The 12,216-nt window shown below is 35.7% G+C and overlaps 1 protein-coding gene across 8 annotated transcripts in view; it reads right to left on the reverse strand.

Annotated features, from left to right (window-relative positions):
- The window catches only part of SRSF11 (serine and arginine rich splicing factor 11), a 54,506-nt gene that overhangs the window by 22,684 nt on the left and 19,606 nt on the right, over nt 1–12,216 (reverse strand). For 7 of the 8 annotated variants that reach the window (XM_019919438.3, XM_019919436.3, XM_019919437.3 and 4 more), the window contains 6 exons: nt 12,041–12,174; nt 8,164–8,273; nt 6,232–6,324; nt 5,387–5,436; nt 3,388–3,515; nt 1,329–1,410 (listed from right to left, as the gene is read on the reverse strand). In XM_019919438.3, coding sequence (XP_019774997.1) covers nt 1,329–1,410; nt 3,388–3,515; nt 5,387–5,436; nt 6,232–6,324; nt 8,164–8,273; nt 12,041–12,174 — 597 coding nt within the window. The other variant, XM_033865054.2, reaches the window with a different exon arrangement.

Here is a 12,216-nt window from a genome sequence, read left to right on the forward strand (position 1 = left end):
ATAAAATTTGAGCTTTCAAGAGAAAATTAAATTTTGGAAAACCTGAACACACCATTGTGAACCTGACAGCTTCCTAACGCTTTAAAAGGGTTTACCGATGAGATGTGTGGCGATATTACCAAGTCATTTTTTGATCTTGTGTAACAAAATGTGTCAACATTTGAAAACTTGCATAATGCAATAAATCAATCATTTTCCAAACCACCAATGCATAACTGTACAAAAGCATGCCTGGGAAAAAGATCCATCAAGGTGTAAGAAAGATCAACAGATTTTAAAGTAGCAAAATATAAAAGGTTCACTATTATGGTTTCAGATTCCATATTACTACTACCTTTTAAGAAAGTACTCTTGTTAAGTCTGGTATTATATCAAAGAATACTATTCCCAATTACCTGAAAAGACTATAAAATTACTTTTCCTTCTTCTCACTATATATTTGTGTAAGCTTTTCTATATATATTAACTAAAATATATTGCAATAAGTTGAATGCAGAATCCTGTACACGTCTTCTAGTAAGCCAAAGGTTAAAGAGATTTGCAAAGGTTTAAAACAAAGCGATTCTTTTAATTTTTCTGGAAAAGTTTTGTTTCAAAGCTAAGTTAATACAAATGGGTTTACTACTGTTATTTCAGATGATGGTTTCAAATTTTATTACGGCCAACACTGATAGATATAACCCACATAAACAAAAGCTCATCGGAGTACTCAAATTTTCTACAAGTATAGAGGTCTTAATACCAGCAAGTTTGAGAGCCACTGGGCTAGAGAGACCCTTACAAACTTATACAGGAATGTCATGTGAAAAAAAAAATACACTGGTCCTTTTAAATTGCCTAGTCTTACTCTAGGTAGGATAAAGAATAATTGGTACTATCATGTGGTTTGTCCAATAATACAAAGAACAATCTCATAAAAGGTAACAAGTTGTCATCTGCAAATATTCAAGCTTTAGATGGCAATCTGCAGGCTGCATGATGACATTCCATGTTCAAACTCTCAGGAGTCCGGTGAAAAGTCAGAACTAGAATTCAAGTTAAAAGTTTCAAGTCCAGTGTTCTTTCCATAGTACTAATTCATTTCAGTGCTCAAATCCCAGTGGCTTCCTCCTAAGCCTGGATTTTTGGGGGTTTTAAAGTATCAATCATCCATGTCTTTTCTTCATTTATATATGTGTGAACACTTATTCTCATACTCTGCTAATAGCAGTAGTTACCAAAACCACTTTAACCAGGAGCTAATTAGGTTAAGAGATAAGCAGATGTGATAGAGAAATTATCTTTGTCTAAGCTACAACTTACTACCAAAAAGCAATCAATCTAATAACCTGTGCCTAGAAGATGAGGGAGTCCTCCTCCTCCTAGAACGTGATCTTGATCTCGAGTGCCTTCGTTTTTCTTCCTTCTTATCTGGATTTAAAAGAAAAGGAATTTGGCTTTAGACATCGTCAAGCAGGAAGATTATTCCCATTCAGGAGTTATTCTTAGAATTTATTACCTTAATTTTCAGCTTTAATACAAAATTCTTAAATTCAGGCAGCTAAAGGTTCCTTTGACTATTTCATTTGCCAGACTTAGGAGGCTGTCAAGTGTCATCCATAAAACAATCTATGAAAATCATTACCTTTCTCATTCTTTACCCTTTAGAGATTTCTAAATCATGAGTCCCTTTTTCCATTCCTAGGTTCTACTTCCCCAAATATAGCTACCATTCACCCAGATTAAAACGCTAATCTTTACATGTTTATGTATTAATAGCATCTCCCCAACCAGTACATAAGTGTAAAATATGTTTAAAAAATACGTTTACAATAAAAATATAAACATTTAAAATTGTTGGTCCAGCAAAATGTTCCTTCTTTCATTCATCACTTAGCTCTATGCTCCTTTCCTAAGAAGTGTCTCATTCATTAACTCTCTTCACTATACTGCTGGGACAGAACTGGATTTTACTAATCTAGCTCTTTTTTAAATCTGTCTGTCCTTCTTCTTCCTCACTCATTTTCAACTGTGTAAGTGCAGAGAGCAGAGCTAGAAACATCTGTCATCATTTCCTAGTTTTAAAATAACACATAAACTCCTTAACTTACTCCTTTAACTTAGGACATAATGAAAGAGAAATCCAGCCATTGCATTCTTCGTATATGGACTATCAAAGTGAGACTGAGTTCCTCTTTTACATTTAGATCATTTCATTAATAGGATTCAATTTATTGTGAATGTCATTATTAATAAATTAACAAAAATCTTGGGGCAAAAAAAAAAATTCATAAAGAAACCAATTTTAGTCATTTCAGTTATGAGTTTTCAATGAAAACAGAAATGGTGTTCTGGCTTTGGAGTCGTACAGGTCCAGTTGTCTATCAAAATTTCCTACTGCTTGCCATGTGACCTTGGGCTAATTGTTTAATAATTTGTTGATTAAATGAGATAATACACATAAAGCATCTGGTATTAATTTATCCATTATACTTAACAATTATTTGCCTAATACTATATATAATAAAAACCATCCCATTTATTAAGAAATAGAGTGAAAAAATAAATAAAACATTGTTTTTAATGGGAAAAAAAAAAATCAGGACCAAAGATCAAAATACATGCAGGAAGCCGGGCTTCCCTGGTGGCGCAGTGGTTGAGAGTCCGCCTGCCGATGCAGGGGACACAGGTTCGTGCCCCAATTAGGGAAGATCCCACATGCCGCGGAGCGGCTGGGCCCGTGAGCCATGGCCGCTGAGCCTGCGCGTCCGTAGCCTGTGCTCCGCAACGGGAGAGGCCACAACAGTGAGAGGCCCGCGTACCGCAAAAAAAAAAAAAAAAAAATACATGCAGGAAAACAATGGGACAACCATTCATTTCATCTCAAAAAGACAATCTGCAAAGAATAATACATTTGCTTTTCTTTAAACAAATGGCATAAACAGAAGATCTTTAGTAGGTTTTCTTGGTCAAATAAAAGACTGAAATCAATTAGGCTACCCCAACTTATGCAAACATAAATGATTAAAAAACCACCAAAAAAAAAAACCTCATAAATTAAAAACCACCAAAATATCACATGAAGCATTAGGTAATCCTAGGCACTAATGTTTCCGAATGAGGAATTCTTTGTTTAGCGAGTGGGAGGTGCTTGTACACTGTAGGATGTTTAGTATACCCCTGGCCCTCTGCCTACCGGATGCAGCTGGTACCAGCATGACAACTAAGTGTCTCCAGGTATTTCCAAATATGCCTGGGTAACAACTCTTACCCATACCACCCACCCACTCCCAAATGAGAATCACTGCACTAAATGATCTTTTATCAAAATATGGGAAATAAAATTTAAAAAATGACTGAAGTATTATTCAACTAATTTCCAAACATAACTGCATAAACCTATTTTACCTGGTTCTATAGCAGCAGAAATTAGGGACTGTGCTTCTCGTACTCTCTTCATGGCTTCCTCTATTTCTTTACTAGAGGTATCTGATTTCAGACTTGGTGAAACAAGACCAGCAGCTACATGATTCAACCTGGAACAGAACCAAGAATTGCATCTGAAATATTTAAAAATGTACAACAGCATTTCAAATAAACACATGTTCCTATCTTCATTTTAGTAAGATACTCCTTGAAAAAAAGGAGGGGGAACTCCACAATTTTGATAAAATTATATGTAATATATATATATAGTATAGTAAGCTTTGGATATTTACAATGGCACCTGCATTTTAAAAGACTCAGAGATATGTGGAATAAGAAAAAAAAATCTATTTAATTTTGCTCAACATCCATGAACCTTCTATACACATTTTGGCAAATGTTAGTACATGGGAATATGCTGATGCTAAAGATTTTTGATTAACAGAATCTTCCTTAATATGATTTAAAAACTTTCTAAATCATAATTTTGTTGGGGAAGAGAATTACTTTTAAGCTTGCAGATGGGGAGAAACTGAGGCAGAAGCCAATGGCACACCAAAATTACTTACGAAATTCCTGAATAGAAAGGCTAAAGATACACCTTAAGGGTTTATAAAAGTAAAAAAATACTGTAGACACCAAGTTGAGGCTGGTAGTTATTTGTGGGTAGAGTGGGAAATGTAAACAAGAATAAGTACACAGGGAGTTTTTAGAAACTGTATTAGTGTTTGGTTTTTTTTGCAGTAGGCGGGCCTCTCACTGTTGTGGCCTCTCCCATTGCGGAGCACAGGCTCCGGACACACAGGCTCAGCGGCCATGGCTCATGGGCCCAGCCGCTCCGCGGCATGTGGGATCCTCCCAGACCGGGGCACGAACCAGTGTCCCCTGCATTGGCAGGCAGACTCTCAACCACTGCACCACCAGGGAAGCCCCTAAAAACTGTGTTAGTGATATTTTTATAAGCAGGGTGGTAGACACTTGGATTTTATCTGGTAATTTTTAAGAAAAAAATGCCACTAACTACTATAATCAAATGAGTCTGTCCTGCCTCCCCCACATGCTCTCCCACTTATTGACAGTGACTTTCACCAAGTTAAGAAGAAGAAGCATTAAGCTCAGATTTGATATACTAAGAAATTACCAATGAAAATATCTCATGAATTTGTGATATATCAAGTAGGAAATATAAGTTACAGCATGAAGAAAACTTTTCAAAGCCCCTAAAAAGACGTTGACTATTATTATGTGACATGTATTACTCCTTTACTCTGGGCTAGTGTTTCCCTCACTTCTGTCTTCCTCTTATTCATCCCCTAGGGCAGTGGTCCCCAACCTTCCTGGCCCCAGGGACCAGTTCTGTGGAAGACAATTTTTCCATGGACGGACAGGGGTATGTGCGTGTGGGGGGATGGTCCAGGCGTAATGCGAGTGATGGGGAGCAGCAGATGAAGCTTCACTCGCTCACCTGCCACTCACCTCCTGCTGTGCGGCCCGGTTCCTAACAGGCTGCTGTGGACCGGTATGGGCCGCAGCCTGGGGGTTGGGGACCCTTGCCCTAGGGCTTAGCCTCTCTGATCTTTGAACTAAGTTCTCCTCCTTGTAATAAGTTCCCATAGCACCTCTGTACTTCCTTTAGTTGGATGCACATGCTTTACTATAGTTAAATAGTGTCTCCCTTTCTGAGTATAGTAGTAGTCAGTGTAATTTTTTAAATGAATCAACTAAAGACAACACTCAGCTCTTTACTTGTCATCCTGGTTTAACCTATTTACAATGATTTTCAAAGACCAATAATTATTCCAAAACAAAACCCTTTATAGATGGGCTTACCTCTGGATTTTTTCTCCTTGTTTCTAGAAAACAGGATTACATATTGCATGCCTTGAGAAAACTTTCTTTTAGCTATCAAAAATAAAATACCTGTTCTCTAGATATTAGTATATCTCTATCACCAATGGAAACAGAAGAAAAAAATCCTTACTTGGGATCAACAGTACTCATAAGTTTCAGCAACTGATCTGCTGCAAGAGACTGGAAAAACAAAAAAATAGCAATGAGAACACACAGAACAATAAATGATTACTATTTTAATTTTTTTAGTATGTTGAAATGTCCTAGAACAATCTGGCAATCCTACAGAAACTAACATATCCCAAGCACAACAATGACCAATAGAAATATAATGCCAGCCAAATATGTCATATTAAGTTTTCTAGTCACAACATTAAAAAAGTAAACAGGTGACATTAGTGACTGTAGTACTGGATACCCAGAGCTGCTTTATCAGGTAAATAATGAAATTATGAAGCTGAACAGTCCAGATTTTACAGAATAATGACCTCCTCCTTATTTTAAGACTTTCTAAGGGAAAGTAACATTTTAAGGAAACATGTAAAACAAAACTCAATGTGCTTAGTCAGTATAATAATCAAAAGAATTCCATAAAGGACTTCAGGAAAAAGTTTAGCCAAATTGCAATGAGGGAATACAAAAATTTCCAAGTGAGTAGATGACAAGAGAATAAATTATGAACACACATTCCTATCATTTCATGACTTTATTTTGACTTCATAACATATTGATGTGGTGTTGGCTTCCTGTGAAACTCATCTACTTTGAACTTTATCAAATGAGAAATTCTTTGATGGGCAAGGGGCCAATAATGCAGTGACCTTTTAAATCTCTCATTAACAAGTTTACATAAGAAAAAATTACTACAATATATAAGTCAGTTAACTCCTGCTCTTGAAATGCAAAGTAACATTTAATGAAGTAATTTTTTTAATTACAAAAATGAGTTCAGAGTTGAAGGGTATTAAGTTATACCTGAGAGTTCAAGTTTGCTCCAGGAAGCCCAAGTGCAGCAAGGGCAGGATCAAGAGTAGGAGCTCCCAAAGCAGCCAATGGAACAGCGCCAATCTGTGAAATTTCAAATTTTATTTATTTAAAATCTTGTTTCTGTTTCTTATACTGTGGGGGTTGGGGGAGTGTGTCAATTTTTATTTCCTCTAAAGGCCAGATAATAACTAGTTTAAGTCTGTAGGCTGTGTGGACTCCAGTGCAACTACTTAACTATGCCGTTGTAGATCAAAAACAGTCAGAGACAATACATAAATAAGTGGCCATAATTGTGTTCCAATAAAAATTAACAGATAACGGGGGTCTGGCCCAAGAGCTATAGCTTGCCTACCCCTGCTATAACATGATGGCCTCATTTTTCACTCATCACAGCACATTTATCTCTAAAATCAGAATTTAGAAAAAATGCAAAGATTTTCACACATTCTTGTGCCATTTATAAATATTTACTGCTTCTTAGCTCCAAATCCATTGTTTGTTGTCCTACTGCGTGATACTGAAGGCAGCACCCTTATAAGCATTTCTCCTTTGACAGCTGGCACGATGTTAAGCTTTACTTTTAGGGGGAGCTGGAAATACCTTTAGGGGGAGCTGGAAGGGCACTGACTGTGGAAGGGATTCTTTATAGTTCTTTTGTCTCCTTTCTGATTCTTATTGCAGTGCCACATGGGACACTCAGTGGCCTTCACCTCAGTGAGTTTCAGTGCCATCCTCTTAGGCAGCTTCCTAGCAAGTTCCGTGGTACTCCAGAGAACTTTCTACTGTATCTAACTTTTTGAAGGAGGTCTGAATCTTAGCCTTGAGGGGGAAGATGCGCCCCCTCACCTACATGTGTTTCTTTCTTGTGTTTTCTTCCTTAGCTTAGAAGTAGAGGTTGCTTCCTATACCTGCGATTCTGGTACTCATTAGAGTTCCCTTAGTAATCTCCTGTTACTAATTAGTAATTCCTTATACTAGAACTTTTCTCCTTCGAATTACGGTATGGTTCTGTCTCCTGCCTGACATAATTCTGATTAGTCAGTTTAATGCACACAAACCAAGCAAAATCTTATAACTTTGGAGGCCGCTGACCTTCTCTACAAGCACTGTGCTGAAATTTCTCCTAGTTTCATTATTATTTAGTAAAAATAAGTTACCAAGCTTCCTGCACTGTAACTGTTTACTGAGTTAAAACACTGTTAATACAGTTGATCCTTGAACAACATGGGGGCTAGGGGTGCTGACTCCTCATGCAGTCGAAAATACACCTGTAACTTTACAGTGAGCCCTCCATATCTGCTGGTCCACATACTTGGATCATGCAGTACTATAATATGTATTAGTAGAAAAAAATCCTTATTTTTATATATATATATATATATATATATATATATATATATATATATAAAAATGGACCAAACAGTTCAAACTCATGTTGTTCGAGGTTCAACTGTACTATTATAAAAATGGTTTAGTTAATACACAATTTTGTACATCAAAGGCATCTACAAATTACCCAGATCTTTGAATTCATCTTTATTTTAAGCCACCTACTTAACTTAAAGCCCAAGAGCAAGATAACAGCACATGAAGAAAAAAAAAAAAGTCTGAACTTCACCTTAATTTTCTTTTGTAGTTCAAATGAACATACTATTTTAAACAACATGTGTAACAGAAATCTTATGCCTCCTGACTTACGGGCTATTTTGAGAGCCAGTGACAAAACGATACAAGATATTTACAATTCTCAGAATGTTCTTAAAACGCAAACTACCACTTTAATATTTTTGATTACAATACAATACTACAGCCTTCTACAATGCTCTGACCACGTGATAACAGTATACGAACCAGAATCACAACAGCACTCAAAAAGCACAAATATATTTCCATTCTTTAAGAATTCAACAGAACTAATACCTGGGTAAGTGGGTTAGGAGTAGGCAGGAGTCCACCACCAGGCAGAAGACCTGCCACTGCGTTAGCTGGTGCCAACAGAGACAAAGCCTTAGTCTCATCAGGAATAACTCCTGCAGAGAAACATCCATGCATTAGAACACACTCTTTTGCAAGACAGAAAACACACAAAAACACCCAGAAAATGTCTCCCTGATACACCACCTGAGTTTGTTGAAAGTATTTATGTTCGCTAAAATATAAAGCTTGATTTCTATGATTATTTATCATTAATTTTATGTCAGAATGAAACTTCAATGTGTGAAAATCTGTATCCTTTTTCTCTACAAATGGTTAAGTTTCTAGAGTAAAAAAAAAATAGCACAATACACACTACTTTTTTGTTAACACTGCCAAGATTTCATCACCTGTACTCGATTTTTAAGTCATGAACCAAACGTAAGCAAGCACAGTCGGTTCTCCAGGGGTGTGCTCTCAACTTTCAAAAGCTGTTTTATGAACAACGACTCGTGTCGGCTGCTTCACTATAAAGCACACAGAAAAATCAAGATACACAAGACAAAAAAAGTTTGATTTAGGGGTTAATAATATGGTACAGTTACTATGATTTTCTTTTACACCTACCATACAAATTTTGTAAAAATTAAGAGAAGAAAAGTATGTAAAGGAAATATTCTGTTGGAATCAAGCGTAGGGCTTTTGCTGACTCATGAAAATGAATGTTTCTGAAGGTCTCTGAATACACACAGGATGTGTGTGTGGGAGTGAGTGAGAGAGAAAGAGAGAGAGAATAAGTAAAACAACATGGCACATTCCTTACCTGTATAGTAAAATGCCTTATGTTCCAACATGTGCCATGCTAACCATACCAAAAATGCTGCTACATAGTGTCAGTTGAAAAGCTAGCTTAGCCAAACTCCTAAAGCCAAAAACAACATGTATGTCTGTTTTTAAAGCCTAATCTGTGTATTCAGATAAAATCTAAGGGCCCTAAGACAAATATTTATGTAGACAATTTAAATTCTATCCAACAGCAAAAGCCCTATACAGATGGATTAATCTGTTAATGTGCCCAAGCCCCCAAAATGAGAGTTCAATAATACAATTAAACTACATATTTGCAAATACCAGTAGTATTTCTGTAATACATATTAAGAAACTGCATCTCATCATAAAACATACAATATGTACAGGGCACTTAAGAGAAACTGGATAAGCTGCAGAAGAAAACTGTTGGGTGGTATTTTCAGCAGGGCCTGGTATATAGTTCAGGCTGAACCAGGGAAAAGAACTGTAAAACACAACAACAAAAAAGAAAAACCACTGTTAAATAAAGGTAATGGTTCCTTCCACCTAAACTGAGAAGTGCCGATAATATAAACAAATGTATACTACACAGCACTGTTATCTTGCTTGTGTCAGAGCTGTCATCAATTTAGATACCAAGAGTTATGGAGGGGGGAGGGGGGGAGAAGATCATTTAGATATAGGGCATTAATGCATCATTATTAACAAACCTACAAAGATTATGGGATAATTTTGCATGCAAAATTATGTCTCAAGAGGATAATATTAAGTATCAACATCTTACTAAAATTAGTGCATTTGCAACATTTCTGGCAAACTAAAATCCTCTTGAATTTATTGTGAGACACCTGATAGAAGATCTGCATCCATTAAAAAAAAAGTCATGCATCTGATCCTCTGATTAAAAAAAGACTATTTAAAAATAAAACTACAATTTAAAAATAGCAATGAGGCCCCTCACCAGTTAATTTTCATGCGTCAAGAGTATTTTTTTTTACTGCTGCTTTGATAGAACCATGAAATACTGCATGAATGTGTAGAAACGAAAGAAAAAGAAACAGACAAAAGAAACAAACATTAACCAAGGAACCTAAATAATCCCCAAATCCATTACTATTAAGAGTTCCTTCCAAATCCAGCTATCTCAGTTTTACCAGTTAAGACTATTCCTTACCGTAGACTTTGTGTCTATTGTTCTAAAACACTGACCAAGAACCAACACCAAAGCTTAAGAGCTAAAACCAGGGTGAATGGTGACAAAGGGATTGAGTACATCAGATATTTAGTGGACATAACATTAATACAGCATACCATACCAAAAATTACAGTAATACACTAATAGATTCTGGAACTAAATATTTCTGTAATTCTATATATGTACTCTCTAAATATTTCACTTTCAAAACAGATCCAGAAAAATTATTATGGTCTAAAAATATTTATGAAAGCCAGTTATATGATATACTGTATTATGTTCAGGGCTTGGGAACTATAATACTTAGCCAATAAGAATTCTTTAAATTAAAAGGCTAACTAATGTTTTGTAAATTACTCACATGATTTGACCCTTGTTCCAAAAGCTATGTTCTACATTTTACTTATCCTAAATTTGAATTCTGTAAATTTTCTCTTGGTGATAAGTCTTATCCTACAACAGGCACACTGATATAAAAGAAAATGCTTAATCAAAACATACTAACTCATAAGTTTATCAGCATATATATATTTTAAAACCTTAGAATTGGGCTCATACACTTTAATATCACGGACATAGATTTACTGTTATTATATAGCATGCCTTAACCCAACTATGAATGCAATTTAATTTCTTTAGAAAACCACAGAGGCAATTTTTCTAAGTTTTAAGGACTAGACATTTCACAACTTTTACAAGGAATGGTGTAAATGTTCACATCGGTATTCAAAGATCTAAGATAGCATCTAAAGTTAACAATATCAAGATTCTGCTTCCACTGACCAGTTCACTAAGGAAAGGGGAAAGCATTTATATCCCGGTCAGCATATATGTTAATAAAATCCAGTAGTTGTAACATATTTCAGTGACTTCTTTGACTCAAATTTATAGTTACCAAAAAGCAAATAAAGTAGCAGTACATTGGGAACAAACTAATATATGTCTTAGAAAATTTTACAAAATGGAATTAATAGAGTGCTGTCTTGTCACAGTGGCTTTTTTAGATCCAAAAACCCTGCTCATTATTTTTCTGCCAAATTACTTTAACAGCCTAAAATGTAAAAAGAGAGAAAAATGTAGTTAACAAATGGTTACACCAGGAAAACACCTGGGGGACTTGAGTGCTTGCTGGCCTTTAGTTAATGTCTAGAATCCCCTGTAGCTGCAGAGGACCCACTGTTTTTCAGTCATCTGGAAGAGTTTTGCATTTGCCTTCTCCACTACAAAAATCACACACACAAATAACAGAGAGAAGAATTTATTATTTAGAGATATTCTAGAAAATATAGCAAGAATGAACAAGAAAATCTGGCATAAAAACAAAACACCCAGTGCCCATCTGGCACCTAAGCTATAGGAAATCTTGAACTTTCATAAAAACCAAAATCATTGCGACCCTTGGTATACTGAAATTCAATGTGGGATATATTTTTTAAAGTTATCAGTGAGAAGAATCACTAAGAGGAATCGCTAAGGAATAAAACCAACCTGGTCACATTTATTCAAAACAGAAACAACATCATGCATTTATTTGAAGGTTTCTGTGTAAATGTGCATGGCGTGAACTGTTCACCTTCAGGACATTTTCATAAAACAACATTAAATTAACTAAGTAGATATTAGGGATATGGTTTTAATGAACTTAAAAATACTTTAAAATAATGCAAAAGGTTAAATATCTTATAAAAACAGACCTGATTTTGAGTTTTTAAGTTAAAAAGAAAGCCTTCAAGTAAAAATATGGACCACAGTATAACAAGGGTTTCAAAATGTTAATAGCTTAGATTTTTAACATGCTACTAATGCTCACTCTAAAACTACACTGAGGTAGATGGTCATCATAGGATGCCCACATAGGTAGTTAAACAAAGCACAAACCTTCTGCATATGGTACGACTATCAAAGCTCTGTCAACGAATACAGTGTTTGTCAGATGCTGTGCCACAACTGCTGAGTCCGGATCATGGAACTTAACAAAGCAGACTCGGGATGAGACTGGCAAAGGCGAATCACTAAAAAATAAACAGATAACATAAAAGAAGAGAAAAATATCA

Source organism: Tursiops truncatus, chromosome 1 (genome assembly GCF_011762595.2).
Source record: "Tursiops truncatus isolate mTurTru1 chromosome 1, mTurTru1.mat.Y, whole genome shotgun sequence".
NCBI lineage: Eukaryota > Metazoa > Chordata > Mammalia > Artiodactyla > Delphinidae > Tursiops > Tursiops truncatus.